The 15122-nt window shown below is 45.3% G+C and overlaps 1 protein-coding gene across 1 annotated transcript in view; it reads right to left on the bottom strand.

Moving 5' to 3' along the window:
- The window catches only part of LOC126481809 (protein amnionless), a 131339-nt gene that overhangs the window by 50778 nt on the left and 65439 nt on the right, over positions 1 to 15122 (bottom strand). The window contains exon 4 of the mRNA XM_050105764.1: positions 10094 to 10346. Coding sequence (XP_049961721.1) covers positions 10094 to 10346 — 253 coding nt within the window. The remainder of the gene's footprint in view (positions 1 to 10093; positions 10347 to 15122) is intronic.

Genomic DNA, 15122 nt, shown 5'->3' with positions numbered 1-15122 from the left:
TGTTCTGTGGAGTCACAACTCGTTGTGCCTGACCTGGACGAGGAGCATCTTTCACTGAAGTCACACCATTTGCGAACTTCCTACTCCATTCGTAGACTTGCTGCTGTGACAAACAAGCACCACCGTACTGAACCTTCATTCGTCGATGAATTTCAATACGTTTCACACCTTCACTACGCAAAAACCGAATAACAGAACGTTGTTATTCCCTGGTGCAAGTCGCAAGTGGGGCGGCCATCTTTATACTGATACTGCGACGAATGTGTGCATCTGCACTATGCTGCCACCTTCAGGCCATTCTGCACGCTGTTTGTAGCACGTTTACCAACTTACAGGATAACGGCGCGAAATTTAGATTTGTTATTACAAATTTAAGGTTTTCATTTATCTCACCCTCGTACAGACAGCTTCACGAGCTTGTGGCTCGAAGACTTCTTAATTTATGGAACGCAGTACGTTGTCCTCGACGGCGAGTGTTCATCAGATACAAAGGTATCGTCAAGAATATCCCAGGGAAGTGAGATAGGATGGCTATTATTTTCGATATACACAAATGAACTGGCGGACTGGGTTGGCTACCATCTACGGCTGTTTGCTTATGATTTTTTGGTGTGCGGGAAGGTGTCGAAGTTCGGAAGCACACAAGATTACTTGGAAGAAATTTCTATTTGGTGTGGCGAATGGCAGTTAGATCTAAATATAGAACAATGTAAGTCAGTGAGGATAGTAGGAAAAACAATCCGTAATATTCGGATACGGTATTAGTAGTGTCGTGCTTGAGTCAGTTATGTCGTTCATATATCTGAAAGTGAATTCGCAAAGCGATATGAAATGGAACGAGCGTGTGAGGATCGTGGCAGGAAAGGCGAATGATCGACTTCGGTTTATTGGGAGAATTTTAGGAAAGTGTGGTTCATCTGTAAAGGATAGCTACTAACACGCTTGGTATCTGGCACCAGGCTGGATTAAAGGATGACATCGAAGCAATTCAGGGGTGGGCTATTACATTTGTTATAGTAGGTTCGAGAAACACTCTGGTACCACAGAAATGCTTCGGGAACTCAAGTGGGAATCCCTGGAGGGAAGGCAACGTTCTTTTCGAGGAATGCTATTGGGCGAATTTAGACAACCGGCATTTGAAGGCGACTGGTGAACGATTCTGTTGCAACTAGCATACATTTCGCCTAAGGACAACGAAGGTAAGGTACGAGAAATGAAAACTCAGACGCAGGCATACAGACAGTCATTTTTCTCTCGCTCTGTTTGCGACTGGAACAGGAAAGGAAATGACCAGTAGTTGTATAAGGTACCCTCTGCCACGTACCCTACGATGACTTGCGAAGTATTTGTGTAGATGAGGATGGATGTGTGGAGGCCGCGAGAAGGACGAACGTTGCCACATAGCATTCCTCATCGTCGTACTGGCCCGTCACCTGGAGTGATGGTATCGAGCACACAACACAGTCACCTTTGATTCACACAGCGGCTACTTTAGAGAGCAGACGTGTTAAGGCCAGAGGCCGTGCCTCATTTTCCAGGTCTCTGTGACGTGATCTTTCAAGTAGATAAGGCAACACTACATGTTGCCCGTGTCGTTGAGTTACCTCGAAACATAGACTGATCGACAGTTGGCATGGTCAGGACGTTCCCTAGATCTCCTACACAGTGAAAATATTTTGTCACGGGTTGTCGAGTATTTGGCAATCCGTGACTCACAAGCCACTACGATTGATGAACTCTGCAGCAGAGTGGAGGCAGAGTATACTGAAGTATCCGTATTTGTCACCCAAGGTGACTTGGACTCTATGACTGTCCAGTTTAGAGCTATTATAGCTGTCAGTGTTGGCACCTCAGTATACTAAATTTTGCGCCTTGTGCACCCCCGTATCACCTACAAATTTAATTATATAGTCTTGCTACTACATTGTATACGCATAATAAGTAAAATTTCTTTACTTGACCTGATGTTGCAAATTTTAATGGTCGACAGAGTACGAACTATGTCGTACGAGGCTGCGACGTAACGCGCTCTTTCGCACATCGACAGCGGTTCTGCAACATAAATTGTCCACCTTCCTCGATACTGCTGCAGATCTGCACACGTAACTTCTGACTGCATCTGCTTAAGAGATCACAGAAAAGCAGTGTTGAAGAAACTGAGATTTCATAACTACACGTCGGAGGCCGCTATAAGTACAAAAAGCTGAAAATAGTCTTGTGAACTCTAAAGAATAATTCGGAAATGGGTTGCTGTTCAAATTTCTAAGTTCAAAGGTCCTTTTAAACTTGCATTAGGATTTTTTTATGTTTATTAAGCAAGATCATCAGCCCACATGTGTTCAAACCATTAAAGTTCGTGCTCACAGTCCTCGTCACACTCAAACAGCCAGAACTTTTCCTATCCAATTCCGAAATCATTTGCGAGAGTAACACAGGCAATAAACTGGTATTTACTTTTGCACTCGGCATTCAGTGGTTGTCTTTAAATAAAGATTTTGCTCGCCATAAATACTCAGTAAAAAAAGATTACTTAGCACCGTCAAGCTTTTAGTGCAAAGTTTACACACGCGATATTCTCCAGAACGAAATATCTATCGACTCTTAAAATTTCACAAATAGTTGATGGTAAACACCAGCTACCTTTATCACTGTACCGAAACGCGGAAGTCACAATATCTCTTCATTGTGCACGTAACGCGTTCGAACACTTTCAGCATGACCGGCTCCTTTGAAAGCTAGTCCACCACTTCCTTCTTCTCTCTGCCTCTACAAGCACCTCTCTCTCATGCATTAGGTGGCAAACCGTCTCACGTCTTATTGGCTGTACAGAATTACGGCCAATCAGAACTGACTTTCAGGGCGCGGCTCGCGCCAAAATCTAGCAAGAACCAACCACTGCTCTCAGCTCAATGACGTCATTAAAATAAGCAACCCAAAACTCTGTTATTAAACAAATAAAATGAAATAAACTTTAAGCTGTACTTTACGTCTGGAATTTGACTATATAGTCGCGAACGTTCTGGCTGTCTCTTACATATTCAAACATGTTTGGACATCCGTCATCCACTAGTAGGAGAACCACTGGTGGATTCGTTCCCACGATACAAAGCTGGAACACTTGCAAGTTCCTATAGAGAAGTACAGACTGAAAATTTAATATTGGCGAATGTCCCACATACACTCTCTTTCACACTCACCCTAACACAAAACATAAATATCTACCTGAAATTCTTAAAGCTATTACTACAGCAAAATTACGAAAGGTTTTCTAAAATGAGAACTTTCCAAATTTGAATACTGAAGTTGTTATCATATCTTTTCAGATAGTCACAGTTGGTGAACTATATTGATTTAGTTTTTTAAGTGTCGGATAATTACGTTTTTTTCTGACTTTTCGTTTTCTTTTTTTCAACTTCCAAATCATGACAGTTATTGACTTCAGATTTTGACAGATTGTTCCTTTACACAACAGAAGGTTATGTACCTAATATGAAGTTCCTCAGGCTATTTCTAGATCAGTTATTAATTTTTATAGTTCCAGAGAATGTAACTACTCTGTAAGCGCCTCTCCGCTACTTTCACACGCTGCAGTCACGCCATATGGTCATGACGCACGTCTGCAGATCGTATAAGATTCTGACTGCTTACACTGGAGCCCACATACATTCATACAAGAAAGCCTTAAAGACAAATTGGCGACTAGCTGCGGCGCCTCAAGGCGTGTACCAAAATTTGTTTTATTCACTGCCAGCATCTTTTTATGTAGAGGCCATAAAAAAGTTGGTTTCCCTCTACGACAGATGTCTGAACAATAGTGGCAACTATGTAGAAAAATAGCTTAAGACACGCTCTTTCCTGCAGAAATAAATTCTGCTTTGAAAAAATGTTTTTATGAAAATATATAAATCGGTGCTTGCTTTACGGACATACCTCGTATTTGCAACGCTGAGTGGGTGTTTTTTTTTAAATCTTTATTAAAATCATTATAATTATACAAATTAACCTAGTACCTAAGTACATTAGTAGGTCCTATTTCTAACTATTACGATTGACAATCTGCAGCTTTTACTTTCTAACACTACAGGTTAATACTATAATGTCTTCACCACTATGGGGAGTATTCTACTGTTATTTACTACGCATGTTGTTATGATAATTGGATTGAATTTTCTACTACTGTTAGACTTTGATACTACTTTTAACAAGTTACTATGACTACTCTACCTGCAGCGTCACAGGTGTGCCAGAAAAAACAAACCTAATTTTGCTGGCCTTTCCCACTGAACTAATCCCAGTGGGAGTGCCCCTGGCATTAGGCTGGCCGATGACTTTATCGCTGCAGTTCTATGCTAATCTAATTATCCTAATTCTGAGCCTATAACTAATCTATCTCTATATCTACTCTCATGATCGGTGCGTTGTCAAGTCCTAAAACATGGCGGGTTCCAGCCGTGAGGCGGCTGGCCAAGTCCATGTCCTGGCGGAACAGGGAGGGTGTACGGAGTCTAAGTCTGGTGTTTCTTAGGTATTCTTTGAGGACTTTGCTTCAGATCGCATCTGCTAGTTTATTCAGGACATTAAATGTGACCTCTTACCTGAGCAGGTGGTGCGTGTCGTTGTTTGGTAGTTGTTCCCTGCTTAGTGAGAGGTGCCACCAGCTGGGGAGTGAGGAATTGTATTACTTCCGCAGTGATGCCGTCAGGGCCAGGAGCGGAAGTAATACAATTCCTCGCCCCCCAGCTGGTGGCACCTCTCACCAAGCTGTACAACTAGTGTTTATGGCTTGAGAAATTCCCCTCAATATGGAAAGAGGCGATGACCATAAGAAGAGCGCAGCGGAATATGCTCCTATGTTCAGTAAGCGCATATAGAACAACTCCGGGAGGGGCACTTTTAGTACTAATGGGGTTATGTCCACTGGACATAAAAATAAGGGAACAGGCCACCTGGTACTGGGTAAAGAAGGACAGAAGAGATAAAATAGAAGAAATTATGGGGCTATACCTAGGAGGTAAACCAAGCATTAAAAGAAGGGGGACTGAATTATTGCAGGATCTTTGGAATAACGATGAAACAGGGCGGATGGCCCAAAACAAAAATGACTATTGCACCTAACAAGTCCACTTACCTATTACTCAAACGTCAGTTACTAAGAAACCCTACAGTCAGAATTAACGGCTTGCCAGTCCTCAGGCGCCATGAAGCCTGACACCTAGGTGTAATCGTCGACGAGATGTGGAACTATGCATCACATATTGACACAGTAACACAAAGATCACTAACAGTTCTAAACAACTCAATCGAAATTGGACACAAAAGATTCCATCTCCCACCTGATCTAATCAAATTGTACCATAATAGAATTCTTACATCCATCATAGGATACGGGTCAGCAGTCTGGGCACACAGGCTCACGAGGGTCATAGCGGCTAGTTTCGTGATAAGTAGTTGTTGTGTACACAGTTCCGCGTAGTCAGCGCGTACACAACTTTCCCACTAGAGCGCGCCCTGCTAAGCATAACAGCGCAGGCGCCTCGCTCGTCCGTCTGCACTACGAGATGGTGCTGCCTTAGAGACGGACCAAATTCTACTTCCGCCAATCCGCGTATTAATATGTAACGCAGCCAATGAGATTGCTGCTAATGTAGAACCTTTTCTCCTCGCGGATCACACTCGCGCAGTGATACCTGAACGCGCGAGGTATTATAACGAGTGTACAGACTTCCGATTAAAGTGCGCGTCATATATCTTGGCGGCCGAGTTTAGGTTCGTTCTGCGCATCTGACGTCACAAAACACAGTCAGCCAATGAACAGAGAACGACGTTGCCAGATCTCGACTGCAGCGCAGAGCACGGACGAGTGTCTTCAGTTTTAGAAATGTTCAGTCATAAAGAAAGTAATAGAACAAAAGCAATGTCTTGATAGCAGACTTTCTTTTATAGAAAGTTTGGAAAAAGCATTCTTTATACCAATTGCTTCATATTCTATTAATTAATTAAACCAAACAAGCAATAAGACTCCTAATTCAGGCGATAGCAAGGAAAGGTGTTTGTTTCAATCTCATGAACTGCTTTTTCGCAATAAAGAACAGCGGTAATTGTTTATTTCCTATTGTACTTCGACGAAGCGTGAGCAATTCATAGTCATACCAACAGTGTTTATAAGTAATTGCGTGAGGTGTTAGAGTCCTTATGGAGTTACACTGTTCAATGAGCTGAAGTAGCGGAACGATTAAGGTGTTGGGCTGCGAAGTGAAAGGTTATGACTTCTAACCTTGTGTGGTGCTTCATATTTTCTTTATTTAAAAACAATATTGGAGTGCCTTACTTCACGTATTTTATTCGTTTGAATGAAATTTCTAGTGCTTTGCCTCTTCATTAACTTTTTCGCTGCTGCAGACACGTGCTCCCCGCATTCCGCGCTGTGCGCGAATTTGTCATCACTGCACTTCTCGCCTGTGCAGACACATGGTGTTCCCACTGCTTTGACACACTTATCATTCGATTTCACAAAAACTTTTTGGCCAAAAAATTTGATATTTACACGTCTTCTTGACTGATACCTTCCCCCCATAAATGACTTAATTTTGTTTTGATGTGCAGCATTAAATGTAGTAAACCATTGCACGAAATTTTGAACAGTTTGCAGAGGTAAAAGTCCATAGCGTATACTTTCCATATGGTCGATTTTAGTTGCCACAATGTCGAGAATGAAATGTGGACAAGATACCTAAATTTCATATAATATTTACTGTATAACAATATCTCATTTAATTTAAGTACCACATAGGTGTCGTATGTAATATTGAGAAATATTCCGTCTTTCGCGACTGTAATAAAAGTTTTATTTACACAGGGCGCGTTTGGCTTTATTTTAAAGCAGTTCCATCGGTGAAAGGTATGGCACATACACAATGGTATTCATGTTCTATTTCTTGTTTTTGTTCCACAGTCGCAGTTTTACCAATGGTATTGAAATATATCCCTCTTCTGCAACTGTAATAAGCGACATATTTAGACCAGACACGTTTCTCTCTTTTGAAGCATCATAAGAGGACTGTATTTTGTGTCCTCCATTGCCAAGTCACCTTTCGTAGTTTTGTGCTGCGGTAGCACAATATTCAACGTTTGTGTTGGCTCATCAGTGTTTTAGCAAATAAATGCTGTTTGTGTGTGCCACACACAAAATTATACACTCCTGGAAATTGAAATAAGAACACCGTGAATTCATTGTCCCAGGAAGGGGAAACTTTATTGACACATTCCTGGGGTCAGATACATCACATGTTCACACTGGCAGACCCACAGGCACATAGACACAGGCAACAGAGCATGCACAATGTCGGCACTAGTACAGTGTATATCCACCTTTCGCAGCAATGCAGGCTGCTATTCTCCCATGGAGACGATCGTAGAGATGCTGGATGTAGTCCTGTGGAACGGCTTGCCATGCCATTTCCACCTGGCCCCTCAGTTGGACCAGCGTTCGTGCTGGACGTGCAGACCGCGTGGGACGACGCTTCATCCAGTCCCAAACATGCTCAATGGGGGACAGATCCGGAGATCTTGCTGGACAGGGTAGTTGACTTGCGGACGTGCATTGTCCTGTTGGAACAGCAAGTTCACTTGCCGGTCTAGGAATGGTAGAACAATGGGTTCGATGACGGTTTGGATGTACCGTGCACTATTCAGTGTCCCCTCGACGATCACCAGTGGTGTACGGCCAGTGTAGGAGATCGCTCCCCACACCATGATGCCGGGTGTTGGCCCTGTGTGCCTCGGTCGTATGCAGTCCTGATTGTGGCGCTCACCTGCACGGCGCCAAACACGCATACGACCATCATTGGCACCAAGGCAGAAGCGACTCTCACCGCTGAAGACGACACGTCTCCATTCGTCCCTCCATTCACGCCTGTCGCGACACCACTGGAGGCGGGCTGCACGATGTTGGGGCGTGAGCGGAAGACGGCCTAACGGTGTGTGGGACCGTAGCCCAGCTTCATGGAGACGGTTGCGAATGGTCCTCGCCGATACCCCAGGAGCAACAGTGTCCCTAATTTGCTGGGAAGTGGCGGTGCGGTCCCCTACGGCACTGCGTAGGATCCTACGGTCTTGGCGTGCATCCGTGCGTCGCCGCGGTCCGGTCCCAGGTCGACGGGCACGTGCACCTTCCGCCGACCACTGGCGACAACATCGATGTACTGTGGAGACCTCACGCCCCACGTGTTGAGCAATTCGGCGGTACGTCCACCCGGCCTCCCGCATGCCCACTATACGCCCTCGCTCAAAGTCCGTCAACTGCACATCCGGTTCACGTCCACGCTGTCACGGCATGCTACCAGTGTTGAAGACTGCGATGGAGCTCCGTATGCCACGGCAAACTGGCTGACACTGACGGCGGCGGTGCACAAATGCTGCGCAGTAGCGCCATTCGACGGCCAACACCGCGGTTGCTGGTGTGTCCGCTGTGCCGTGCGTGTGATCATTGCTTGTACAGCTCTCTCGCAGTGTCCGGAGCAAGTATGGTGGGTCTGACACACCCGTGTCAATGTGTTCTTTTTTCCATTTCCAGGAGTGTATTTGACGTAGCTCTGAGCACTTCACTGACAGACGGTATATTCAAGTCCTAATGTTTTTGTAAGTCCACAGTTTTGTTTAATGTATTTTGTCTACTTCCTTTTGATTGATTGAAGTGCTTTAAAATAAAGCCAAACGTGTCCAGTGTAAGTAAAACTTTTGTTACAGTCGCAAAAGGTGGAATATTTCTCAATACTACATACGACACTTATGTGGTACTTAAATTAAATGAAATAATGGTTCAAATGGCTCTGAGCACTATGGGACTCAACTGGCGAGGTCATTAGTCCCCTAGAACTTAGAACTAGTTAAACCTAACTAACCTAAGGACATCACAAACATCCATGCCCGAGGCAGGATTCGAACCTGCGACCGTAGCGGTCTTGCGGTTCCAGACTGCAGCGCCTTTAACCGCACGGCCACTTCGGCCGGCTAAATGAAATATATAGGTATCTTGTCCACATTTCATTCTCAACATTGTGGCAACTAAAATCGACCATCCGGAAAGTATACTCTATGGACTTTACCTCTGCAAACTCTTCATAATTTCGTGCAATGGTTTACTGTATTTAATGCTGCATAATAACTGCGTTGAACATCGAAACAAAATTAAGTCATTTATGGGGGGGAAGGTATCAGTCAAGAAGATAGGTAAAAATCTCATTTTTGAGCCAAATAGTTTTTGTGGAATCGAATGATAAAGAGTGTCAAAGCAGTCGGAACACAATGTGTCTGCACAGGCGAGCAGTACAGTGACAAAATCGCCCACAGCGCGGAATGCAGGGAGCACGTCTTTGTAGCAGCGAAAGGGTTAATGCGGCCGTGGTGGCTTTACTTCATGAACTGCGCGCTCCCCCCTAAACGTAAGCTTGCGAACTATGCTATCCTATGGCGCTGCTTCTCTTGGCGCGTGCGTCGTGTGCAACTGGCAACGCAGCAATCTCCCGCGTCTAGGCGGGCATGCGCGAGCCGCCAAGATAAAAGAATAGAACTATAGTCAGTCTGCATTTGTCTGCACCGGTCTGTACCGGTCTGCATTAGTCTGCACCAGTCTATTGTCAAGTTTCAGTCTGCACCTAATAAGACTACCATATTCCTGTACATAGCCATGAAGATAAATGAATAGACACTTTGTCAAGTATCAGAGATATGTGGGAATAAGCTTAACGTACCGAGACCAGAGGAACTTCAGATTGTCAATTGTAAACAGCATCCAGAATCAAGTTACGTACTGTCTATCCTTTTTATTATTTTAATAAATGTGTGTCAAAATTAATCAAGTTCTGTTTAAAGTTGGTCACCGTCAATCTGCTACTCTAAGCGTGTAAGTGGCATTTCTATCGTCTGACCTAAGGGCAGAAGATAAACACGCCACGATAAGACCACGAGACGTATTGCTGACACTCGCCTACTTCGTTAGAGCGACAAGTCAAATAATCTGATGGTGTGTGTACCGAAGGTCTTACAGTACGCACACCACAGCAGTACGTGGGATAGGAAGTGGGGTGTTACGTACCGCACATGGGGCAGCAGTGTCCGCGCGGCGTGACGGGCCGCAGGCAGGGCAGCAGGTGCGGCGGCGCGCACGGCGCGGCGTGGCGGCACACGGCGGGCAGCACCTGCGGCCGCTGGCAGGGGCAGCCCGCGGGCAGCCGGCACGAGTCGCCCGCCACGCTCACCGCCTCCGACAGCCAGCCCTCGGGGCTGCGGAACTGCCGCCGGCCCGGCTCGCTCTCCACCAGCAAGCGCCACCACTCCTGGTCCACCTCCTGCCGACACACGCGCTTCGTGTAGCCAGACACAATACCTGCGTCCTCCGTTTAGCGCTAGGGGCTGACGAACCACCACCGGCCACGTCCAGACAGATTGCCATCAGGCGCAACGAAACTACTGCGGCTCACCAGTGTGTTACTACGCACCAGATCAGGGTGGGGCAGCTATCGCCCACCTCACTGACCGTGGAGAACTGCTGCCAGCCTGACTTACTCTCTAGCAGCTCGTGCAAATCCACAGTTGTATAGTCCACACATACACTACTGGCCATTAAATTGCTACACCACGAAGATGACGTGCTACAGACGCGAAATTTAACCGACAGGAAGATGCTTTGATATGCAAATGATTAGTTTTCCAGGGCATTCACACAAGGTTGGCGCGGGTGGCTACACCTACAACGTGCTGACATGAGGAAAGTTTCCAACCGATTTCTCATACATAAACAGCAGTTGACCGGCCTGGTGAAACGTTGTTGTGATGCCTCGTGTAAGGAGGAGAAATGCGCACCATCACGTTTCCGACTTTGATAGAGGTCGGATTGTAGCCTATCGCGGTTGCAGTTTATCGTATCACGACATTGCTGCTCGCGTTGGTAGAGATCCAACGACTGTCAGCAGAATATGGAATCGGTGGGTTCAGGAGGGTAATTCGGAACGGCGTGCCGGATCCCAACGGCCTCGTATCACGTGATAGAGATGACAGGCATCTTATCCGCATGGCTGTAACGGATCGTGCAGCCACGTCTCGATCAATGAGTCAACAGATGCGGACGTTTGCAAGACAACAACCATCTGCACGAACAGTTCGACGACGTTTGAGCAGCATGGACTGTCAGTTCGGAGGCCGTGGCTGCGGTCACCCTTGATGCTCCATCACAGACAGGAGCGCCTGCGATGGTGTACTCAGCGTCGAACCTGTCTGCACGAATGGCAAAACGTCATTTTTTCGATGAATCCAGATTCTGTTTACAGCATAGTGATGGTCGCATCCGTGTTTGGCGACATCGCGGTGAACATACATTGGAAGCGCGTATTCGTCATCGCCATACTGGCGTATCACCCGGAGTGATGCTATAGGGTGCCATTGGTTACACGTCTCGGTCACCACTTATTCGCATTGACGGCACTTTGAACAGTGGACGTTACATTTCAGATGTGTTACGACCCGTGGCTCTACCCTTCATTCGATCCCTGCGAAACCCTATATTTGAGCAGGATAATGCACGACCGCATGTTGCAGGTTCCGTACAGGCCTTTCTGGATACAGAAAATGTTCGACTGTTGCCCTGGCCAGCACATTCTCCAGATCTCTCACCAATTGAAAACGTCTAGTCAATGGTGGCCGATCAACTGGCTCGTCACAATACGCCAGTCACTACTCTTGATGAACTGTGGTATCGTGTTGAAGCTGAATGGGCAGCTGTACCTGTACACGCCATCCAAGCTCTGTTTGACTCAATGCCCAGGCGTATCAAGGCCGTTATTACGGCCAGAGGTGGTTGTTCTGGGTACTGATTTCTCACGATCTATGCACTCAAATTGCATGAAAATGTAATCACATGTGAGTTCTAGTATAATATATTTGTCCAATGAATACCCGTTTATCATCTGCATTTCTTCTTAGTGTAGCAATTTTAATGGCCGGTAGTGTATTATAAAAATGGATGCGTGTATACAGAGTGAACTTGAATAAAAACGACGAACTGCAGGGACGGATTCCTGTCAGGAAATAGAAGAAAAAAGGTCCAATGAACGTGTGTCTGCGAATGGACAGTGAACATGCAAGAGCAACAAATCGGCCTTGTGCAAAAACCATCGACGAAACCCTTCCCGTAGAGAGAAATCCTCTGCTGACAATCCTTGCACTCGTTGCACGTGATAGGGATGGTACCCGTTGAACTGTGTGTCCCACACAGTTCGATTCTTCTCCCTCTTAATGTCGCTTGCAGCGTTAATTTCAATTCCCGCCACGCGCCATCTTTTGCTTACCAGCGATTCCAAGGGGACGCTGTGTGCTCTGCGCGGGGCGGTTCCTCGTGGCACGTGCAGCACGGGTGAGCGGAGGGCGGCCGGAGTGGCGAGTGGTCGCGAGTAGTGCGACGGTTGTCGACGCTTGATACCCGGTGTGGACGTGGCCTCGATAAGGTTACAGCCTTCGGGGCGTAATAGAGGTGTCCAATTCAAGGCTTTATGGAAATTCTATCAGTTCTGTTTCCTCTAAGTTCCCAGTGTGGAACGAAGACTGTGTCCTGGTACTGGTAGCTATTCGTCGGGGTGTGCATCAATCAAAGTAAGACCTATCAAACAAGACTGTGTCACGGTACCGGTAGTTATTCGTCGGGGTGTCCATCAATCAAAGTAAGACCTATCAAGCAAGACTGTGTCCCAGTACCGGTAGTTATTCGTCGGGGTGTGCATCAATCAAAGTAAGACCTATCAAGCAAGACTGTGTGCTGGTACCAGTAGTTATTCGTCAGGGTGTGCATCAATCAAAGTAAGACCTATCAAGCAAGACTCTGTCACGTTACTGGTAGTTTTTCGTCGGGGTGTGCATCAACCAAAGTAAGACCTATCAAGCAAGACTGTGTCCCAGTTTATTCGTCGGGGTGTGCATCAACCAAAGTAAGACCTATCAAGCAAGACTGTGTCCCAGTTTATTCGTCGGGGTGTGCATCAATCAAAGTAAGACCTATCACGCAAGACTGTGTCAAGGTATCGGTAGCTATTCGTCGGAGTGTGCATCAATCAAAGTAAGACCTATCAAGCAAGACTGTGTCCCGGTACCGGTAGCTTTTCGTCGGAGTGTGCATCAATCAGAGTAAGACCTATCATACACATTTGTTCAGCGGTGGTTGACGTTCACAATCCACTAAAACGGTGACTCGTAACCTGGCCATATTGCCGAAGTTATTCGTCGTGACTACTGTTGACCGTTCCTGTCAGACGCTTTAGTATTCTCGTCCGTTTCTTCTGCTGCGTGCTGTTGGATTCATTTCAGTGTTAATATTCAGCCCAACGTATTAGAAATGAATTCTTGTTGTCTTGTGGTTGAGTCCTGGGTTTGTCTGAATCGATAAACAGCACGTCCCATACCACTCACGACGCACGTCAAGCAACCAAGACAAATGTGACTTAAATTTGCGTTTGTGTAACTTGTTTATCCAGTTTTCTATGAAGTTTCAGTTAATTAGTTAAATAACTATTTTATACTTTAAATTTTGTAAAACTTGCCCCGCCGGTGAAATGGGGTTTTGACAAGCGATGTTCTCTTTTTTGGGTTCTGGTCATGTCCACGTTATGTCGTCTTAATGGTCTGTTAAGTGCCTCAGCACTCGCAACAGTCATATGGGGTATATCTAATTCATCACTCCTTCAAAAAAATGGTTCAAATGGCTCTGACCACTATGGGACTTAACTCCTGAGGTCATCAGTCCCCTAGAACTTAGAACTACTTAAACCTAATTAACCTAAGGACATCACACACATCCATGCCCGTGGCAGGATTCGAACCTGCTACCGTAGCGGTCGCGCGGTTCCAGACTGTAGCGCCTAGAACCGCTCGGCCACCCCGGCCGGCCATTATTCCTTGTTTTGGTGCCAAATTGTTCCCTGAGTTAGGTTAATTAATAGTAATTTTATTCGGTTGATTCCAGTCCTCTGATTTCTTGAATAACCACAAGTCTTGTATTTTCTACCCTTATTCCGAAAGTGTGAATGCCCGTAATCGGCAAATATTTATTGGCGGATCTCTTCCTATATGCCGTTACACTTGCCTGGCTCCTGGTGGCTGTTACGATTTCTATCGTGACCTGTTTGTTCTTCAGCCAGTCGCGTCAATTAATGAGTTTAGCACCTTGTGGAGGCCAATCTTACCCTTTCTTTACTTGCCTCAGCCTTAGGCAGGGGTTTAATTCCTCAAGCTACCTTTAGGCCAGGTCTGGTCCATTAGGATTCCTTTGATCTTATATACAGTTTTATGTAGCTCTAGAGAGTAACTTATTGTGGTCGAGTTTATTAAGTTGGTTTTACACGGCCAGTGTGATCCCAAAGTGAGGGTTTTTGAGATTAATTTGAAACCCCTTTTATATGTTGAATTGTTCAGGTTGAAACAGAGTTGTGTTAGAAGCCTGTTTATATATATTTGTGATATCTTTAAATTTATTGTACTGCTTCCATGATTTAATGTATATACCCCTTTTAATGGTTGCTAGATTTATCCTGTCTTATTTAGTGTTTAAGTAAGCCCAACGAATATCACTCACAAATTAAACTAACTGGTCCGGCTTTCTGTAACACGTGAATTTGCTTAGTTCTCCGTGTTCTACGATTTATCTCGTCGAAAAGTGTTTCAGTACTATAATGTATACCAGTCAAATCTGAACCAAGTTGTTCTCCAGTTTAACTGTTTATTCCCTAATTTTCGTGGAATTTAAAATTTCTAAATTTTCAAGCCTTGATCTGTTTGCCGTACATTGTTGTCAGTATAGCTGTGATCTATGTAATCAACGGCAACACGTAATTGTTGGTGTTTTAACTGGTTGTGTTGCAATAAATGCAAACTTAAAGTGAAGCTTGTGGGTGATTCATATTCCCCGGTTCCTCATCCTCAGTAGTGCTAGAATTAATTTTTTGTATTAAAGCTTGGGTTAAGATTTTTCGGTGAGTTACTGGGAGGAAAGAAAAGAAGGCGCTACACCGGTTGTCATGCAGGATATACATAATTGTGCTTTGGCTTACACCATGTTGTCGGGCCACTTGCCTCAAGCCTCT

Source organism: Schistocerca serialis, chromosome 5, assembly GCF_023864345.2.
Source record: "Schistocerca serialis cubense isolate TAMUIC-IGC-003099 chromosome 5, iqSchSeri2.2, whole genome shotgun sequence".
Lineage (NCBI taxonomy): Eukaryota > Metazoa > Arthropoda > Insecta > Orthoptera > Acrididae > Schistocerca > Schistocerca serialis.
Note: the sequence above shows the minus strand (reverse complement) of the source record. Positions and strands in the feature narration are given on the sequence as shown.